Genomic DNA, 23,196 nt, shown 5'->3' with positions numbered 1-23,196 from the left:
GAGGGAAATGAGAGGGAGGAGGGGGCAGGGGTATGAAAGATGGTGGAAGGAGACAGACATCATTACCCTATGTACATGTATGATTACATGAATGATATGAATCTACAATGTGCACAACCATAGAAACAAAAACTTGTACCCCATTTGTGTACAATGAATCAAAATGCAGTCTGTAAAAATAAAAAAAACAAATAAAAATAAAAAAAGAAATAAGAAAAAGAACAATGATACCATGATTTACTCAGTCATTCTGTAACAATAAGTGAAGTCATACAAAGAACGAGGTGACTTACTAATGATGAAAGACAGAAAAGGTAGAAAGCCACTGGATTAATGAGCCCTATAACAAGCCACTTTTGGTCCAGTTTCCATAATTTGCAGTCAAGGCATCTTAATAGTGGATGATCCAAAACTGTGCTCTGGGGTGTGCTCTTCTGTTTTTAGGTCCACCCCAGACATGTCATGTAATGCCAGGTATCCAAAGAAAAGGCATCCAAAGAAAATTTGAATTTGTGTGCTGGGTTGGATTTAAGATAGGGAGTATAATGGTTTGGATATGAGGAGTCCCCCAAAAGTTCTTGTGTTAATGCAGGAATAGTCAGAGGTGAACTTATTAGATTGTGAGAGCTGTGACCTAATCAGTGCATCCTGGTTTGAATGGATTGACTTGGTGGTAACTGTAGGTAGGTGGTGTCACTTAGAGGAGGAAAGTCACTGGGAGCATGTCCTGGGAGGGTTTTTCTTCCCTATAGCCCCTTCCCCCTTCTCTCCCTCTCTTTGCTTCCTGACACAGACATGAGTTGAGCAGTGTTCGTCCAGTGTTGTTCCAGTCATAATGTGCTGCCTAACCTCAGGCCCAGAACAACTGGGGTCAGTCATCTGTGCACTGAGTTCTCTGAAATTGTGAGCCACATATAAACTTTTCCTCCTGTAATTTGTTCTCATTGAGTATAAGGGATGCAAAACTGACTGAGACGGGGAAGGTAAGAGGACAGAGATCAGATTGGAAAGAATTGCAAATCTGCTAATAAATAGTCTTTTCAAATAAATATTGCTAACTTCTCAGTCATCATACCAGATAGTAATAATAGCTAGTAATCAACACATAATGGAGATTAATTTATTATTAAAAATAACTCGCTTAATGCACAACCTATATATCTATAGAATGCATGATGGCATCAGCTGTTTAAACAACTCATAAAAACATAACTTTTCTTTCTTGATTAGTGTCACCAAAAGAACTTACTATTCTACTTTGAAAAATATTTGGTCACATATAACATAAACCCTGAACCATCAGAGAGACATGAAGTTCTGATCATTAAACAGCACCTGATTATTACAAAATCAATATAATGAAAAAGGTGAAATGAATAGGGTAGTATAGTTAATCAACTGCATGGATAATAACTATGAATCACTGTGTCAAATTAATATCACTTCCTTAAATCAGGGATTGGCAAACATATTCAATAAAGGTCCAGATAGTAAATAGTTTCAGCTTTGTGAACTATATAATCTCTGTTGAAACTACTGAATTCTGTAATTGTAGCACTAAAGAAGTCACAGGCAGCACGGAAACACGTGGACATGATTGGGTGCCAATAAAACTTTGTGAAAACAAACAACAGGCTGCATTTGGCCCATGAGCTAAACGGTTTGCCCACTCCTATTTTAAGTGAAGACTGCTTAAACTATTATTTCCTTAAACTATTCTTCCAGAGCTTTCCATTTGTAAACATTTTGTGAATTTCTACTAATCAAAATTTTAAATAGTTTCGAGAACTTGATTATACTTATTTACTTATTTTATTTGTTCTTTTTAGATATGCATGACAGTAGAATGCATTTTGACATATTGCATATGGAGTATAACTTATTCTAATTAGGATCCCATTCAAGGGCTTGATTTTCAATGAACTAGAAAACCTGTCCATTCAGCATTTAATTTCAATTCATCCTATTTACTTTTATTTTACCTGGGGGTGGGGAAGCAAAAACAGAAGCTCTTGCTCAAATTTCAAGGATAGGACATTCTTTATAATTATTAAAGTTTACTTTGCTGTGATCCCAAAGAGAACAGTGCAGTCTTGAAATCTTTGAAAGGTGCCAGAATATTTCAGAGACTACAGTGATAGAAGTTTTGGTCAAGATGCCAAGGCCTTGTGAAATACTGGTTGCTACTCCATCAAAGGTATATAAATAAGAATAAATGTAACCAGTAGGAACAAGACTTCAGGTAGAAAACTAGGTCTGAGGACATAAAGGAAGCCATTAGTGAATACCAAGGCATAAAGTACACGGCTTAAAGAATCATGCACCTGCTTGACACCAGGATGGAATCACACAGCAACACACACTTGATAACTGTACATGGGAAATATCCTGAGCTGTTAAGGAGAGCATCCAGGAAAAAATTGTAGGAAAATCTCCATCATTCTTGACTTTTACTGTAATAGGCTATGAAGCAGCTTCTATCTCTAAGGGTAACTTGGACACATCATATAGACTGCTTTTTTCATGTAATTGATGTATTTTTATTTATCTACTAATTGACTTGGAGTTCCTTGAAGATATGGGCTACTTCTGACGTGGTGATGTACCTCCATTGCAGCCAGAACTGACAGCTCCACATATTTGTCTACTCTGGGCTATATAACTAGTTTGGTATTACTAGAGAGAGCAGTGGGGAGGAGCAGATATTTTTGTTGTTTTCTTCTTAATTGCCTTTTCCCCATTCCATCTGCTTTCTAACACTGGATTATCAGACTGAGGGTTAGGTCACAACCTATTAATGAACAAAGAAAATTTAGGGGGTCATAATACACTTTAGAAAATGAAATAGAATGGAAACAGAAGAGGATAGGAGAGGATATTATGGAGAATATCAACATGAATCTCCAATAAATATCAGCATGGTTTGGTTCATGTGTTTCTGTACCAAGATATAAAATATGTCTCTCACTGTAGATCACATACAAAAAGCTTTAAACCTGCTATTCTAAGACACATAAACATTAGTCTGTAGTGCTTCCTCAGAACAGGCTGTCAAAAAATAAGTTTCTTCTTTTATATGAAATAGTGTTATAAATGGCTTTGATAGTGAGATCAGCATACAAAAAATAACTTTGGGAGGATTTTTTAAAATCCAAAAAAGGACTAGGCTTTTGTGGTTGAAGATGACTCTGATGGTTTAGGGTGTGATGAACAGAATGGGAAAGATACCCTGATCTGAGGGAAGTAAGTAGGAGTTTATGGCTATAATTAAGATGAGATATAATGGTGAAGTGACAGGGAGTTGAGGGAAGATATATGACAAAGTGATACAGTGATGATGATGATGAGGGTGATGAAGAAGAACTTCTATGACTAGTGTATAAGATGCCAGTAGATGTTTTAAGATCCTTGTAGTTATTATTTCATTTAAGCTTCATATTAACATATGATACCATTAATCAAATTGAAAAAAGCATGGGATGAAGCAGGAGGAAAGGGTTAAAGTTGGTTCAAATTCATTACTGGAGACACTAGGAGAAAGAGAAAGGTGATCAATGCTTCTCAGAGATACAAAAAACAGAAAAAAAGGATCATAACTTTCAGAAGCATATGGATACATTCATTGGCTTCTCAAAGATTTGCTGAGAACCAAGGGTCTATTGAGCAGTATACCAGATGTTCCACATGTAAAAATAGATAATGACCCTACTGCATAGCAAATCACAGTCCTCTGGGAGGATTACAGAAAAGGTGATTGGGGACACAAAGAAGGTACAAGTAGCTTTCACAGCAGACACCTTTGTTGATGGACTCTAAGCCTAGTGCTTTAATTAATCCTTGATCATCCCGTTTGGTGGTGTTTACTTCTTAATGGGCACAAGTTTGAGGATTCTATCCCAGGTTTCAACATCAGTACACAAAAAAGCTTCAATGAATAGATCTAGCACATGGCATCTTCAACTGGGCGTAATTAGCAAAAGTATCACAGCAATAGGACAGTTATAGTTTCTATCTAAGGCTATTGACAAACACCTAAGCTCAATCCCCTTGCCTACAAGGTTATTATTATTTTATAAATCAACATTTAAATCACAAACTAAAGATAGTTGCAGTGTTGGTCCACCAAGAATATAATTTTCTTTATTTCATTGAGTTGCTTACTTGGGTTTTACGTTGCCTAAGGGATAATAATGAGGGGTCACTTCGTAAGGAAGTCATATAATTGAGCAATTTTGAGGTGTCAGGGCACTCTTTTATGAGACTATCGTCCACATTTTCATAACCCCTTAGCTATTCCTCATTCCATGATATTGTTTTCAAAATACAGAAACAAAACTTTCCATAATTGCGATATCAGAAATTAACTGAAGCCAGAGGTGAAAAATAGCACTAAAGAAACTGAATATGCATTTATCTCTTTGGAACCATTCTGTTTTAAACACTCATTTATGATATAATGAGGTTAAACCATATTGCCTACATTAATGTCCTATACTGATCGTGGCCGTAATCAGATACTTCCTTTCATTTTACCTTAGAGCAGACATCAGGATTTTTTTTTCCTGTAAAGGGCCAAAAAGCAAACTTTTTTCCTTTTCTTTTTTCATTTGCTCTTTTTGGTTATACGTGGCAGTAGAACCCATTTTGACAATTATAAGAGCATGGAATATATCATGTTGTAATTCATTCCCCAGTCCCTCCCCTTCCTCTTCACTCCCTCCACTCCCTGTTCCCTTCCCTCTATTGATGTCTCTTCCATTTACTCAAAAACTTTTTTTAAATGAAGTTCTTGTAGATGTACACTGTGGTATATTTATATATGTACTTAGGAAAATTATGTCTTCTTCTGAAAGGCTACCACAACTTACTCTACTGTGATATGGGGTGAAAGCATCCATAGATGCTATGTAAATGAATGAGCATGACGGTTCCAATAAGACTTTATTTATAAAATAAATAAAATATGGTTTGATATATATACCTATTCACTAACCCCTGTCTTGAGCCACTTGTGTTAAAATGTTATCAAAGTAATATTCATTGAGCCTAACATATAGCCTAATATATAAAATGATTCCTATATTAATTTCCTGGTTCTGTTTCTAAGGATTGGACTGTTACAGACAAGATACTCTCATCCAAGAGCCTCTGCCATGAGCCTATTTTGAACAGTCAGAAACAGTTCCTGCTTGCCTCCATGGGGCAATTTCAGACTCAAAAGGGTACCAAAATAAGCTCTTCAGTCATTTTATAGGGTTTATGTAAATCTTATTCATTATTCAGTTTTGGCATGGCCTTTCTGAGTGAATATAGAGGAGGGAAGAGCCACAAGAGACAAGAAGTCTGGGTCCCAAGTAAATGCATGGTACAGTCCATTCTCACCCACCCACATGGCAAACTTGCACTAAATGGTGTTTGAATAAAAAGACGCTTTTATGGTGTTACTACATTGAGTGGTTAGCCTAGTCCAATGAACACAAGTGTATATTTGTGACACATGCTCTGAGAAGTAGAATTGTTGGCAATAGAAAACTTAGGCAATTGCAACCAAATTGCTTTATAAATTGTGTTAACAATTTATTTTTATTTATACATATTTTTTGCTACCAGTGATTGAACTCAGGAGCATTTAACCACAGAGCCACATCCCCAGTCATATATATATATATTTTTTTTTTTTTTTTTTTTTTTTTTTGAGAGAGAGGGTCTTGCTAAGTCACTTAGGGCTTCACTAAGTTGCTGAGGCTGGCTTTGAATTTGTGATCTTCCTTCCTCATTCTTCTGAGTGCTGGGATTTGGACCCAGGGCCTCATACACACTAGGCAAGCACTGGACCACTGAGCTACATCCCCAGCCATAGCTTTTATTTCTTTAATGTATTTTAGTGTGAACAACTTTCTAAATATTTGCACACTATTTGCATTTCTTTTTCTGTGAACTTCCTATAACTTGTCCATATTTTAGATTTTTCTTTCTTATTTTAATTTGTATTAGAGCCTATATAGTAAAGAAGTTAGCATTTAGTGTGTCAATTTTATTAAAATTTTATTTGCTTATTTGTCATAGAGATGATTGTATTTTTCTTTTATGTAGTAAAATTTACCTCTTTTTGTTTTCTGGGTAGTACCTTCCGTGTGTGTGTGTATGTAAATATATATATATATGCATATATATATTTATATTTATATACACATATGTCCAGTTATATTTTCCTTTTCCTTTTTTAATCTCCAAATCTTTCTTTCACATGAATTTATTCTTATGTAAGGAGTAAGGTCATAATTCAGCTTTTCCTCTACAATAGTTAACTCTTTATAGCAAATATAATAATCTACATTTTTCTCCTGACAAGAAATATCATGTTTATTAATCATGTAATAAACTCTCATATACATTTGGTTCATTTTGGAACTTTATTGTAGCCCATTGATTTGCCTATCTATTGTGAAGGAGTATAATACTCTTTTAATTGCTTTAGTTTTATGACATAATTTATACTATATGGGCAGGGATAATCTTCATTAGACTTCTTTGTCAGAATTCCCTTGACTTGACTACCTTCATATAATTATTCACTGAGATGGTGTTCAAATCAATTTAGTGAAATTCTAAAACAAATTCTGTTGGAGCTTTTTTTGGAATCACATTCAGTTTATAGATAATTGATGACATAGTTGATATCTTTATATAAATATTTATATTTGATTCTTATTGAAGAAAAATATGCATTTTTTATATTTATTTCTAACTTCCCTAAAACACCATCTAATCCAATTTAGACCACTTTATCTGGGATTATAATCATTTCCTTGGATATCATAGTAGTTTCCTATCAGTGCTATAACAAATGACCACAGACTTAGTGACAAATTAAGTATCTTATAGTTCTGGAAGTAGAAGTCTAAAACGAATTTCAATGGGCTAAAACCAAGGTATCAGCGGGACTGTTTTCCTTTGTGGAAGTTCTAGATTTTCCTGTATCTATTTTTTTTTTTTTTTTTGGTGCTGGGGATCAAACCCAGGGACTTGTGCTTGCAACGCAAGCACTCTACTGACTGAGCTATATCCCCAGCCCCATTTTCCTGTATCTAGAAGCCACTCACTTTCCTTGGCTTGTGGCCCCCTTCATTCATCTTCAAAGCCAAAATATTGCATCTTTCTCTCCACAATCACAATACATAATCTCATTATTCTCTGACCACAGTTGGTATAATTTCTCCATTTTAAATATCCACATGATTATCTTGGGTCCCTTCAGAAAATCCAGGATATTTTCCTACATCAAGGACCTTAATTTATCACATTTGCAGTTTCTTTTGGTATGTGAGGTAACATTCACAGGTTCCAGGGATTAGGATGTCAGTGTTGTTGAGGGGTCATTATTTTACCAATGAGAGATACTCTGTCAATTATCTTGTCCCTCTTTACCTTTGTTAAACTCAACTAGAAAATCCTAACCAGAGGAGATTTGGATTAACTAAGACTAAGGAATTTAAAGTACAAGAAGGTGTATTTTATTTTAATGGTGCTTGCTGCCAGGATATTTATTTGCATTTTAGATGTCCAGCTACAAGACTCAGACCTTTTGTCTGCCTCACAATCCTGCAACATCACTGTTCCATTAGATCCTATCTCTTCCACCCCTCTACACTTTTCTTAAACTTCCAGGAACTCTTCCCCATTCTCAACCCTGGTAGATGAAGTTATTTCCTATTTGGTTGGCAGTGGAGAAGAAATCTAGAGTTGAATTCTACATACTCTCCCACCATCTTCTTATTTCCGTTAATTATTTATTTATTTATTTATTTAGGTACTGGGGATTTAACCCAGGGATGCTTTACCACTGAGCACCTTCCCCAGTCCTTTTTTAAATTTATTGGTTCTTTTTAGTTATATATGATAGTATAATCCATTTTGACATAATTGTAAAAGCATGGGATATAATCTGTTCCAATTCAGTCCCCAGTACCTCTCCTTCCCCTCTCCTCTCCCACCCCTGCTCCCTTCTCTCTACTCTACTGATCTTTCTGCTATTTGCCATAGTTTTTAAAAATAAATTTCTTATGGATGTACATGATGGTGAGATTTCTGTGTACATATATGAATATACCACAGTGAATCTCATCATCTTTTTATTCATCTCCATTTGTGCCCATCTAACCAATGTCTACCTATTGTAGCGCCACACAAGGTCAAACTCTCCACTTGTGCTCTGGATGCCCCCTGGCATTTCCATTTAGTAGGTCACCCCAGTAACTTCCCAACTCCCTCCCTATCTTCAATTGTCCCCTCTCTCAGCTGAATCCTGGCAGTTGATGGTTATGTTATAATATCATTCATCTGAGCCCATCTCACAAAAGAAGAGGGTTCTCCAAGTCTGTACAATCATAGTAAAGTGACAGTGAATAGAAATGAGAGCTTCAGTATGTTTTCATTTTCATTACATCCACTATCTGACCAAGTGTGGTGTCATTTTTTGGGGTTCTAGGTGTGGGCTGCTGTGTTTATTTTTCTGGGAAAATTATTCACACAGTGCCTGAAACTATTTAGAACCTCCATTTTGGGTATGCCTGTGGATCAAAAGTGGCCACACTCAAGCCCATAGTTGGTGTCATCATAGCACATGGCTCTGGACACATATTCAGAAGATCTTAGTAAATATTTCATGTCTAAAACCATCTGCCCAAACAACACCTTCCAAAAACCTTGGGTGATGTCTGGGTTTTTCTACCAGTCACACAATTCCTTCTCTCCTCCACAACTGAGAAAATCTACTTGTAAATCAGTAATTCCCACTTTGATAGAAAATGTCAAAATACACCCCTCCCCATGGTCTGGAAATATCTTTGAGCATCTCAACAGTGTAAATCTTTCCCTACAAATGTTGGGAAACATAGTCTCAGAAATAAGCAATGGAGACACAGCTTTCACCAAGAAGTTTTATAAAATTAACTGGTAAAGCTTATTTATTTAGTGGATTATTTTAAAAGCAGGGGAAAAGAGAAACATCAACTTAACTGGATTTAAAAGCATAGTTACAAAAATATCTATTTCCTGACAGCTTATCTAAGGTGCATTCAATACAGGTTTCAAAAACATTTCAGTCATCATCCCCTTCACTATTCATTGATTTTTCCAACATTTTTAAATTAATTAATTAATTAATTTATTTATTTTTGTACTGGGGATTGAACCCAGAGGCATTTTCCCACTGAGCTACATCCTCAGCCTTTAATTTTTATTTTGAGATAGGGTTGCACTAAGTTGCTTAGGGCTTTGCTAAGTTGTTGAGACTGGCCTCAAACTTGCAATCCTCCTGCCTCAGCCTCCTGAGACTCTGGGATTAAAGGCATGTGCCACCATGCTTGGCACATTTCTATTTTTTTTAAGAATGTTTGTATTGGTGGTGCATGCCTTTAATCCCAGGATTGTGGGAGGCTGAGCCAGAAGGATCACAAGTTTGAGGCCAACCTCAGCAACTTAGCAAAAGCTTGTCTCAAACGAAAAATAAAAGGGCTGGGATATAGCTCAATGGTAAACTGCCCCTGGGTTCAATAATCAGCACCAAAATGTGTCTATATTTATGAAAGGGAGACAGGTCAGGACTCTGGGGAAGAGGGTGTGGAGCAACTTGTGAACTAAGTGGGAGGGGAGGGCAGATCTCATCTCCACCCTACAAACAAACCAAGTCTAGTCAAGGCAGAAGGGTCTATCCTTGAGAAAAGAAGAAACATGGGCTGGCATTCTCTAGTACATGGTTTTCACAACTGCCCAAGTTACTTTCTTCTTATCTTCACTGAGAGCCTCTATGTAAGATTAATGTGGAAAGATATAAAAGGTGTAGGAATTTCCTTTCTAGAGGATCTGGCTGTGGTAGAGGGAGCAATAGAGTGTGATAAAAGAGTCAAAGCAACAAAGCACCTCTCAGTAACATGTGCATCTTGCCAGCCTCTAGGCCTCCCCTTGTCTTTTCTGAACTTCATTACGACCCTTAACAGATTCCAGCCTAAAGAAAAAAATATGACCCTAAGATTTGCTATCCAATGGCAAGCTCTGTGTGCTCAGTATTTTTCTGGTACTCTTCCTAGCTTGTCCTTTCACTAGAAAGAGTACCACAAAAATGCTGAGGCAAAGTGCTTGTTATGGATTGGATCTGTAATGTCCCCAGAAGCTCAGGTGTTGAAAATAATAAAGCAATATCCAGAGGAGGGGCTTGTAGGAAGTGATGGCATCATGAAGACTCTGACATCATTAGTGGATTAATCCATTTGATGGATTAAAATTCTTAACAGACTATTGGAAGGTGGTAAAAACTATAGGCAGGTGAGGCATGGTTAAAAGAATTAGGTCATTGGGGTGTGCTCCTGCGGACTATATGTTTTCCCTGACCCCTTCCTCCTCCCCTCCCCTGCTGCTCTACTGCCATGAACTCAGCAGCGACCCTCTGCCATACCTTTCTTCCATGATGCTCCACTTTATCTTAGGCTCAGAGCAATGAGACATGCTAACCATGATAAAACCTCTGAATTATTACTCCTGTAAGTTGTTGTTGTCAGATATTTGGGTCAGAGCAACAAAAATCTGCCCAAGTTTGTGTGTATGTGTGTGCGTGTGTGTGTGTGTGTGTGATGGAACAAATTCTCAAAGCCTAATCCTTACACTCCTAAACCAGCATTATTTAGGCACAAAAGAGCCAACAAAACAGTGCTGCCAGCACTGTGGGTGATAGAATGTGAGCATATGTTCATATGAAACACAAAGTTGCTCAACCTTAGTGCTTGGGTATTTGGGACCTGATATTTCTTGCTGAGGGAACCTGTGCTGTGTATTGTAGGGAATTTAGCAGCACCGCTGGGCTCTACCCACCAAATGCCAGTGGTACCGTTCCCCCAAGCTCTGACAACCAAATGTATGGGCAGACATTGGCAGATTGGGGATGAGATGCAAAATCATTCCTAGTTGACGATCACATATCTATGAATATCTGTATATACACATATGTATTCTATGTGTGTGGATATATATAAACACATTTAATATGGATTATTTGATGAATAAATATCCATGTAGTTTCTGCTTTTATGTATCAAGCACACTAGTCAATATTACTTTTTATAGGAAGATTTACACTATTGGTATAAAATTACAGTTGTTCCTTCTGCCTTAAATTAGTTTTCTGCTCCATACTCATACAAATTATAAAGTGTTTTTACAGAAGATAGTAAACATTCAGAGACAGAATTTTATGGCTTAAAAAAATTCAAGTGCCTGCTCCTCATCTTTATGGGAATCATGACCCATGTCAAAATATCAGTCAAGCAGCTGTACCCAGGCTCCAGTGTCACCATGGTGCAGCCCAACCTAGACACACCAGGTGCTAGGCTGGCTACCAAGGAGCATACTTCCATGAAATCCCTGATTCTGAGTTTGTGTAAGGTCAAACAATAAGTTTAACCAAATATTAAGGCAATCTTTTCAACTGTTTATTTTGAAATCAAGTTGAGACAGACACCACTTTTCTTCCAACCCTTTAAGATGAGCTTCCTGGTAGCCCTTTCACTGATTATTGTGAAAATATGCAGATGAGTGAGATATACATGCCTTTCATTTGTAATGCCCCAACTTGACCTTCCCTTTCAATTACGTGTTAGCTGACATGCAAATTGTCCTGCTTGGACATGTCTTTCAAAATGGACATAAGGTGCTGACCATATAGCCCATCTTGTAGCATGCTTGACTAGCACGAACAAGGGCCGGGGTTCAATTCCCCAGCACCTCAAAGGAAAAAAAAAATGGACATGAATGCCAGCCAATGACCAAGTAGCCAGAGTTTCCTTCCTGTGTTAGTGTTAGGTGTGAGAAGAGTTTGCAGCTTTTAGTTTTGGCAGAGCAGATGTTTGACTTGCAGCATTCCCTGGCAGAAAGGCAGACAGGGCCTTACCTTTGGGAATGGTGATCTGACAGCTCAGGTCACAGTCCTGTTGCAACTGATAAAAAGCCACTTCCTGCAGTCGAGCCCGTTCCAGCTCCGAAAGACTCTGGATGGGGACTGACCTCAGCCGCACGCTGCGACCTGACATGCTGTTCCAGGTGAAATCACCCTGCAGGCCAAGGGAAAAACATCAAAAGTCACACCATTCACCTACTTCTCTCAAATCTCATCCTCTTCTCTCATCAGTAATCAAAGCAAGAAAAAACCACCTTTGTGTTCCATAATTGGTTCTCTATTCCCAAAATCAGATCCTCTGTTTACCATGGCTTTTCTCAGTGATTTGCAAAAATCAAAATCTAAATTAGCTGCTGGGTCACATTGTCTCATCTGATGATGAAAACATAAGTCAAAGATAAGTATGTGGAAAGATGGTGAGAGGGTCTTACTTCCTCCCTTTTGTAGGAATACAAAGGGACTTTTTAGGTTTTGCATTTCAGTAACAGGAAAAACTGTGCTGTTCACTGCTCTCTGGCACACTAGGAATAGTATGGTCAATGCATTTTGAGAGCATTTCACATGCAAGCAATTGTTCCAGGAGCTTTTAGTTAAAACTTCCAATGACATGATGAGGTGGTCAACATTTATTACCCTATCTTATAGAATATTCAATAATATATTAGTATGTACTAATGTAACATAGTATACGATAATTTAGTTTTCTCTTGTATCTGTGCTGGATTGGTTTCAGTACCCCATGGGGATATCAAGATATTCAGATTCTCAAGTCATTTAATTACAATGTATTTCCATATAACCTAACCAACATGCTTCATCCTATACACTTCGAACCATCTCTAGATTATTTTTAATGCCTAATACAATGTAAACAGTGTATGAAAGGTTGTTATCCTGTATTACATAGAGAATAATGACAAGGAAAAAAGTCTGTATGTGTTCAATTCAGATCCTTTCTTTTTTTGGTTTTGGAAAAATTTTGATCCATGGTTACTTGAATGTGAGGATGTGGAACCCAAGGATAAGGAGGACCGACTGCTCCTTTAACATACATCATATACATATATTACTATACTATGTATTGATAATATATTTTATTATTATACATATATACTATATATTATTATAATATTAATATAGATGATAAAACTGTGTCTTGGAGCAAATAAGTAATTTTCCCCAAATCATGAGGACTGAAGGCTAAGAATGTATGGTTTTAAACTCTATAGCAAAATTGTAACCACTGAGTTTCTATTTACAGTACTTTCATGAGCTATATTAATGACAAGAAGTACAGAAATATGAAAAATAATTACATATATTCATGAAGACATTTGGTATTGAAATACTCCATTGAAGAGTCACAGTAAGATTCCCACAAGCATAAGAATATATTTGTGTGCATTCATCCTCACCTCTGTTGTCCACTGAGAGTTTTGGGCTCCACCCTCAATGACAACAGTGAGAAATTGATGGTCAATGAAAGAAAATTTCACAATCCTCTGAAAACCAGTGTCCTTTACTGAAGAAGACTTCCTGAAAATCAGATGCCAGTCACAGTGCAATAGATTTGAAGAGACAGCTATTCCTCAACAATCAAGAAAATTTCTGGGGAGACAGTTTCTGGCTCATAAAGGTACTGTCAGGGACCTACTGCAATGAGCAGAACACTTACAAGAATACTGTAAGACTTCACCATCTTGAAGAAGTTACTCATCTAAAAGAAGGGAGAGAGAGAGGTTTCAAGATGGTGGCCTAGAGGGTGGCTGCATTTCATGTTGCTCCAGGACTCAGGATTCAAAAGAGGAGATATTGAGACACTTGGGACCAACTCAAAGCAGCCGGGTGACTCTCACCCGTTGGGAAGGCGTCCCGGATGGGACGGTGGTCCCAGAATGCAGGGAAATTTGTGAAGTAGAGCTGCTGGCGAGACGCCCCTCTCCCCGCTGGAGCAGTGAACTCGGACAACTGGGAGCGCCGTAAAGGAGGCCGCTTGGCACAGCGCTGGGACTCAGAGCAACCACTGGGGCTCCGGCAGCTGCCCAGGGGAGGAGTGGCGAGGAGAGCTGTGTGGACTCAGAACACCGGGGCCTGCCCTGAGGAGGAGGAGGAGGAGGAGCGCAGCGGGTCATTTGGACTCGCAGTGACTGCATTAGCGCTCCAGGCGGCTGCTCAGAGGAGAAGGCGAGTGGTGAGTTGTTTGGACTTAAAGTGACAGCTCCTGAACACAGGGGGGCTGCCTGGAGGAGAAGCGTGGTGGGTCGCTTGGTCTTGAGTGGCCGCACCAGAGCTCCGGGAGGTTGCCCAGAGGACCCGTGCTGCGGGTCACGTGGATTCAGAGCCACTCAGAGCTACCGCTCCTGAACACTCGGGGGGGTTATCTGGAGAAGGAGGAGGAACGGGGAGGGTCACTTCGACTCGGAGTGATTGATTGCCCAGGGCTACGGGTGGTTGGTGGGAGGAGGAGGCACGCAGTGAGTTTCTTGGACTCCTAGTGACCGCACCGGAATACTGGGCGGCAGTCTGGAGGAAGAGGCATGTGGCGGGTCTCTGGGACTCAGAGCGATTGTACGGGGCCCCAGGTGGCTGCTCAGAGGAGGGGCCGCATAGCCAGGCGATTAGGTGTAGAGCAGGGTCCCAGGATCTAGGAGGCTTCTGGGTGGAAGAGCCCCACAGAGACACGCTTAGGGGCGGAGCGAATGTTCCAGGCCTGCGGGCAAATTCTCTGAGGAGGGGCAGCCTAAGGAGATTCATCTGCGAAGGGTGAGGCTCCCAGACCCAGGAGGTAGGGCCGGGCCCCTGGGAACTTTGCAGAGGAAGGCAGCCCAGCCCAGGCGGTAGCTGTAAATTGAGGGGAACCTCTAGGAGGGAACTGACCAGCGACACCTCCCCACCGGGTGAGTCTTCCCTGTTGGGTGAGGTTTCCCCACAAGGACGGTAAAACCAGAGACTCAGGCCCAAATAGGCCTTGCCTCAGCCCGCAGCCTAGGTCCCCTTTGGATGACCATCGATCAACAAGTGGAGGCACCTCTGCCCACTCGCAGGGATTATACCCCACCTGAAGGCCACCACTCCTAGAGAGGCAGCTTCCTTGTGGAGCACTGCATTATCAAACTTCCTCCAAGACTTCAGCCTACTGAAGGCTAAGGGGGGATATATATATAGAAATCTTCAGGGACATTGTAAGTCAATAGAGGAAATCTGCAATATCTCAGCGGTCCACTGATACCTGAACAATATGAGAAAACAAGGAAAGAAAATGCTGCAAACAAATCTAGATGTTACATCAATAAAACCCAATGACAGCATGGCAAAAGAAATGACAGAAAAGGAGTTCAGAATGTACATAATTAAAATGATCAGAGAAGCAAACGATGAGATGAAAGAGCAAATGCAAGCATTGAATGATCGCACCAATCGACAGTTAAAAGAGCAAATACAGGAAGCAAAAGATCATTTCAATAAAGAGTTAGAGATATTGAAAAAAAAAAACAAACAGAAATCCTTGACATGAAGGAAACAATAAACCAAATTAAGAACTCCATAGAAAGCATATCCAATAGGATAGAACACCTGGAAGACAGAACCTCAGACATTGAAGACAAAATATTTAACCCTGAAAACAAAGTTGAACAAACAGAGAAGATGGTAAGAAATCATGAACAGAATCTACAAGAACTATGGGATATCATGAAAAGGCCAAATTTAAGAATTATTGGCATTGAGGAAGGCCTAGAGAAACAAGCCAAAGGAATGAACAATTTATTCAATGAAATAATATCAGAAAATTTTCCAAATCTGAAGAATGAAATGGAAAATCAAGTTCAAGAGGCTTATAGGACTCCAAATACACAAAATTACAACAGACCCACACCAAGGCACATTATAATGAAAATACCTAACATACAAAATAAAGACAGAATTTTAAAGGCTGTGAGAGAAAAGAACCAAATTACATTCAGGGGGAAACCAATACGGATATCAGCAGATTTTTCAATCCAACCCTAAAAGCTAGAAGGGCCTGGAACAACATTTTTCAAGCCCTGAAAGAAAATGGATGCCAACCAAGAATCTTATACCCAGCAAAACTTACCTTCAAATTTGACAATGACATAAAATCCTTCCATGATAAACAAAAGCTAAAAGAATTTACAAAAAGAAAGCCAGCACTACAGAACATTCTCAGCAAAATATTCCATGAGGAAGAGATGAAAAACAAAGAAGCAAATCAGCAAAGGGAGGAATTATCCTAAAGGAATTGTCAAATAAAGGAGGAAACAAGTTGTGTCAAACAAATAAATAAACAAAATTTAAAAAATGAACCAAATGACAGGGAAACCAAATCATATCTCTATAATAACCCTGAATGTTAATGGCCTGAATTCATCAATCAAAAGACATAGACTGGCAGATTGGATTAAAAAGAAAGATCCAACAATATGTTGCCTGCAAGAGACTCACCTCATAGACTAAAGGTGAAAGGATGGAGAAAAACATACCATGCACATGGACTCAGCAAAAAAGCTGGAGTATCCATCCTCATTTCCGATAATGTGGACTTCAAGCCAAAGTTAGTCAGAAGGGATAAAGAAGGTCATTTCATACTGCTTAAGGGAAGCATAAATCAGCAAGATATAACAATCATAAACATCTATGCCCCAAACAGTGGCTCATCCATGTATGTCAAACAAATCCTTCTCAATTTCAGAAACCAAATAGACCACAACACAATAATACTAGGTGATTTTAACACGCCGCTCTCACCACTGGACAGATCTTCCAGACAAAAATTGAACAAAGAAACCATAGATCTCAATAACACAATCAATAATTTAGACTTAACGGACATTTATAGAATATACCATCCAACCAAGAGCGAATACACTTTCTTCTCAGCAGCACATGGATCCTTCTCTAAAATAGACCATATATTATGCCACAAAGCTAATGTTAGCAAATACAAGAAGATAGAGACACTACCATGTACTCTATCAGATCATAATGGATTGAAGTTAGAAATAAATGAAAGAGTAAAACACAGAAACTATTCCAACATCTGGAGATTAAACAATATGCTATTATATGATGAATGGATAACAAGATATTAGGAAGGAAATTAAAAAATTCTTAGAGGTAAATGAGAACAAAGAAACGTCATATCAAAATCTCTGGGACACTATGAAAGCAGTACTTAGAGGGAAATTTATTTCATGGAGCGCATTTAATAAAAGAAGTAAAACTCAACAAATAAATGACCTAACACTACAGCTCAAAGCCCTAGAAAAAGAAGAACAGACCAGCACCAAAAGTAGTAGAAGACAGGAAATAGTTAAATTCAGAGCTGAAATCAATGAAATTGAAACACAAGAAACAATACAAAAAATTGACAAAATAAATAGTTGGTTCTTTGAAAAAATAAACAAAATTGATAAATCTTTAGCCACACTAACAAAGAGAAGATGAGAGAAAACCCAAATCACTAAAATTCGGAATGAACAAGGTACACCCATCAGACCTCATAAGAGACATGAACACAAAGGTCAATGTTGTTACAAAGTGACAAACACCCACCAGCATAGCCTAGAATGTTTCTGGCTGTTTTTCATTTCTCAAATGTGCAGTCTGGACCAGCATTTTCCTTTGATGACTGTTTATCTCATAAATGGTTGACTCATTTTAAGGCTTTCTACATACAGTCTTTTGAGTGATAAGCATAGGATATCAGTTTAAGAATGGGATCCTAATTAGAAAAAGTTATTCTTCATGTATGTATAATATGTCAAAATACACTCCACTGTAATATATATACATATATATATATATATAAAAGAACAAATAAAAATGAAAAAAAAGTAAAAACTGGTAATTTCAGATTTGATTCAATTTTTAAATGTAGATGAAATAGAAATTGGTCCAGTGCTTCTGAATAGACTAATGACTTTGACCATTGTAAAAATTCCTTTTATTCTGGGCTACTACATAACAGTATAATAAAGGGTAGCATTTGTGATAAAAATAACATAGCACAGTGATTCTTTGGATGGTAATGTTGCCCCAAAGGAGTCATTTGGCATTTTCTGGAGATAGTTTTGCTCATCACAACTGAAAGGGAAGAAGGTATGTTCATACTACTGGCACCTAGAGGGTAGGGAGTCTGAAAACCGTCCTACAATACACAGAACAAACCCCACAATAAAGAACAATTTGGCCCAAGATGTCAATAATTCAGAAGTTGAGAAACATTGACTTAGAATAAATTGGTGTGTTGTTAGGCTCAAATTACAGAGAATCACATTAAAATAATGGAATCAGAAAATATTAACAATTATTAATACAGTTTACTTTTCCTCAAAAGCATAAACTATATATTCATTATTCTGTATACATAAATACAAAAAGAATCACAGGACTTATTTTTTAACTAACTTTAGAAGCACAAACACCACAAATCAATTTAAAAGAAACAAACACAAATTTTCAATACAATAGAATCCTGATTAGCTGGAGAACAACTCGCTAAAAGTATTACCTGAAGAGAGTTCCTTCCCACCAGAAGTCTATGTCTCCACCTTTAGAAAAAAGAAGCAAGCTAGAAACCAAAATCCCAACAACTTAATATATATGTTTTATTCAGAAGGATCATTCTTTTGAACTAAACACAAACAGTTTTGACTTTCCCATGAAATAAAATTGAAATAATTTTGGTTTTGGTCTATACCACATTATTTTATTATGTCCTTGAAGCTGGTCTTTAATTGCAGAATCTCTTTAGTCTCATCCAATTGTCAATTTTCCAGGGTCAAGGTAGCCAGCAAGGGGGGATGCTGCTCAAAATGTGGTCTGCAGCCCAGCCATGCCAGAATCACCTTAGACAGATGATGATTATTAAACATGCTGGTTCTTGGGCTCTAAGGGAATTAGACTCACAAGAAATAGGGACTGAGAACCTCCCTCATGAACCAGATCCCCAGATGATTATTAATTTTTGCACATTGGTTGAGCCCTGTTGCTCTGGTGGTGAAGATATGAGTTCAATTAGACATGAACTCTTTGGTGAGATTCAGAATATCTGAATGTCAATAGATGAGCAAAGAAGACTCAATTCTCAGGACTAAATTCTCAGGTGTGTAGGAATTATAAAAGAAAATGCAAATTAATTTCTTGTAGAGGGCTTATTAGCTGGTGACAAGCTGTGAATTAGTGCTAATTTAGGTTATAAGTTAGTATTAATCATTGTCACTTTAAATTTGCATCTCCATCTTAAACCTGGCAGTTTTAGTGATACCAAAAATTCTTGAAAATGTGTGTGAAAGTTGTAAGTAAATGGTTTCACTATGTGTAAGTTATTTTTTCTAGATACCAGCTGGACTTTGGTTCCATAAACATGAGAAGGTGAAGAAAAATTAGGAGGATAGGTTAGGACCTGAAAAATGGCATATCATTTAGATCAATCATGCCAGGTGCTAAATTCCTTTTAATGTTTTCCTAATGTTGCCAGCTATCATTTATTAGTAATCAGTAATTCCAAGGCTCACAGATAATCACAAATTTAAATATGAAGCCCACAACCAACATTTCTGAAAAGGACTGCCTCTTTCTTCATAACTCCAAAATAAACACATATAAGTGACATAGGACTCCCTTCTTCATGAACTTCCAGGAAAGCTGAGGGTACTTGTGTGACTGCCATGCCCCCGGTTGGATTTGTAAAATATATTATCCCTTTATGAATTCAACCAAACAACATTTGCTAATTCTTCTTTTGATTTTTTAGTCACTCCCCTTGACATCATTTTTAGGGACTTAGCACATCTAATACAGTGTACAAGGTTTTAATGCTTTATTTATCAATATTCGCTAGTTTTTCTATAAGCAAGAACTTTAAGCATGAATTTTAGAAAATTCTGGACAGTTGGTAGAGGTGGTAGTTCATGTTTACCTTTGGCCTTGGTGTATTAACTATCTATTGCTAAATGAATGTCCAAATATATCAGAGTAGCATGATCTCTCATTCAGGCACTTTTCTAGGTCCTTGAGATTCATTAGTGAATAAAAAATAGCCGCTCACTCATAGAGCTTCCAGGATAGTGGAGGAAATTCACAGAGGAAGTCACAAAACAAGACAGAGAAGAAGGTAGTATAGGGGAGTAGGGGGTGCTGGGAGGGCTGCCAGGGCAATCTTACTGAGAACATGATATTTGAGTCAATGCTTAAAGGACGTAAGGAAATGAGCCAGGCAGATTTCAGCAGCCAAGCCTCACAGGCAGACTGGTTGGCATAGGGCAGCATGGGGTAGTGGGTAAATCAAGGGCTGCCTGGGTTTGGACCACAGTTCTGCCACTTGCCAGTCATGTGACTTTCTAGCAAGCTACTTACACTCTCCATGCCTCACTTTTTCTCATATATGAAATGGAAATGATAGGGTTTTGCTGAAACAAGTGACTGGCCAGGAATCAGCAAACCATTGCCTATGGGTCAAATCTTGTCCACTGATTGTTTTTGTAAATCAAGTTTTATTGGAGCACAGCCATATTCATTCATTCAGGTATTGTCTATTTCAATTTTCATAATACAGTGGCAGAGTAGAGTAGCTACAATAGAGATTACCTGGCCCACAAAGCTGAAAATATTTTATTATCTTACCCTTTACAGAACAAGTTCACAGACTGCTGGACTAGACTAAAAGTAATGGCATATCTAGGATTAAGATTTGCCTTTTGGATCAACTTTTTCTCCCTCTCTGAAGATTTTGTTTCTCTTAGAAACATCCCAAAGAGCCTATACAGAAATTATACTACACAGCAATAATTGGAGATTATTGGAAAGTATATAAATGCTAGGGTGAAATAGAAGTGGTTATCTGCAAGTGGCCTTTTCATCTGGATTACTGATAAACCTGAGAAATAGAAATAAACATGGTCAAACCCAGTGCTGGCCTAACACCATTCAAAAAAGAAATGACACTTACATCTTGTTTCCAGTGCAAAAATCTCTCCAGTGGTTAGCAAAGAGGGGACCTGACCACATATTGGAATTTTCCATGGATAAAAATATCAGAACAAAAGACCAATTTCATTTCTGTGTCTGTGTAGTTGAATTGTGGACTCTTATATCACACATGGATTTAATTCTTTGTTTTAAGCTTTACTCAAATCTTGGACAGAAGGAGGTAAAGAGCCTGTATATATCCAAGAACTGTGGAAAATGGCAACACTTATTTGAATTAAAAACATGTCAACAATCCTTGACAGTTTTGCTTCCCTTTCTATAATTAAATTTAGTTGGCTGAAATTAGAATAGCAGACCTCCACAGATGGATTAGAATTTGAAGATACTGCTCACATTTATAGATGGCCCTCTTTCTGCTAGTTACCTTTCTAAGCCCTTAATTTGTATTATCTCATTTAATCCTTACAATAACACTAAGGATTGTGTCACCATCATCATCTCCAAATTTCAAATAAAGAAACCGAGCCACAGATCCAAGATCACACATTGTCAGACTTGAGATTTGAAGCTAGACCTCAGGTTCTAGAACTTAAACTTACAACCACTAAAATTATAAATTTCACCACTTCTCATGATAAACCAATCCAAATGAGCAAAGTAAACACTTTAAATGAAGCAACTCCTATAGTAGCAGGGTAGGAGTTGAACACAAGGATCAAATTCCACCTCTTTTCACCACCAAGACTTCCCATTAAAAGACTCTTTAGGCTAAGAGAGTGTTTAAAAATCCAGAAGCTTAAGGTATTCCTTTTTGTAAAAGCAAGCACATTGGATTTATTATTAACCTTATCTAATGTTGGAGTTGTTCTCCAAATCCTGTATCTGTAACAGCCACAGAAACTAAAATGTTGCACCATGGTCAATGAGTTGAAAGGGGAAGATAAGCCACTTTACCCTGTCAGAACTCAAACAGTCTGTGCCTGAATCTTTCGCAGAAATCAGCCCAATTATGCTGCTCTGTTTAATCACCATGCTCTCCTTCCTGCTTGAATCTGCTCATTTCAAGCTACTTCAGCATCATCAATCAATCTGAAAATAAGATGCTCATAAATCTCTATTGGCACAGATAATTTTTAGCTGTCACACATCTCAGACAATGATTGATCCAGTATTCTTTCAAAACCATAAGATAGATATGACAGAATCACAAAATTTTATCACAATCTTCTTCAGAAAAGGAAGTAGAAGTATAGATATTTATATTGCTTACCCATGAATTTTATTTGCTGCGTCTTTGCTGTTCTCTATAATCTAACTGAACTAAGCCTGGAGTAGGAACTTCAGTCTATTTAAAAAAAATTCTTTTTGTTGAAAAATGCATCCCGAAATGGCAGATTGTATTGAGTGTTGGAGAAATGGCCCAGCTGACACAGCTGAGACTCTCACGATACCTTTTGTAGCCAGAGACATCCACTACGGTAAATCTTGGTACCAAAATCATGCAATCTTTTCATCAGACCATTGAGAAATTCCTGTCCCTTCGAACGGAGGCAGGCTGTGTCTCTGAGTGAGTGTGTGCTTGACAGAGAGAGAGAGAGAGAAGGAGAGAGAGAGAGAAGAGGGGAGAGAGAGTATGTGTGTATGTGTGTGCTGGGGAGGAAGAGGGAGGGCAGGGACAAAAAGAATGAAGAGAAATTGAAACTGGATTCCCTGCTTCTTATTTGGATAAGAGTATTTTGAAGAAATATACTGAAGTTAGGAAAGGATTCCTCAAAAAAATCTCTTTTTCCTCAGGGATCTACAAACAGTAATTGGATTGTAAGTGTGCAAACTGTCCTTATTAGGAGTCAACCAAAGAATGTTGAAAGCCTCTAGTAAAACCCCAAGAGCATGATAAAGCACATAGGATATTTTCTTTATTTAGGAAAAATTCTCAAATCTTAAATTGTATTTCCAAACACTGATTTCTTCCACAAACATTAAAAAAAGGTTTTGTTCTCTTTTACACAGAAGCATAACATATGCTCTGCATTTTATGCTCTTTGTAGAATAATAGTCCTTGAGAATTTATTTCCTGAACAGAGGATGTGGAGGTCAGAGTGAACATACCCATGTGACCATGCTTAAGAGGGTGCAGGCGGGATTGGAGGTTCAGGGGTACGATCCATGAAGAACAGAAGGAAAAGGGAAGATTAGAAACATATCCTGATCACTAAGTACCTTGATCCCTGTGTATTCCATATGGCACCAAAACAAATACAATTCAAAAACACATCTTTGTTTCTCAGTTGATATGAAGT

General features: G+C 37.9%; 1 protein-coding gene across 8 annotated transcripts in view; it reads right to left on the bottom strand.

The window, feature by feature from the left end:
- ARHGAP6 (Rho GTPase activating protein 6) overlaps positions 1-23,196 on the bottom strand; it is a 483,185-nt gene that overhangs the window by 95,159 nt on the left and 364,830 nt on the right. For 7 of the 8 annotated variants that reach the window (XM_079123129.1, XM_079123130.1, XM_079123131.1 and 4 more), the window contains one exon: positions 11,942-12,101. In XM_079123129.1, the coding sequence (XP_078979255.1) occupies positions 11,942-12,101 (160 nt within the window). Of the gene's footprint in view, positions 1-11,941; positions 12,102-22,166; positions 22,636-23,196 lie in introns of those variants that run through there. The other variant, XM_079123135.1, reaches the window with a different exon arrangement.

Source organism: Sciurus vulgaris, assembly GCF_902686455.1.
Source record: "Sciurus vulgaris genome assembly, chromosome: X".
Lineage (NCBI taxonomy): Eukaryota > Metazoa > Chordata > Mammalia > Rodentia > Sciuridae > Sciurus > Sciurus vulgaris.
The sequence above is the reverse complement of the archived record's forward strand: the minus strand, read 5'-3'. Positions and strand labels throughout refer to the sequence as shown.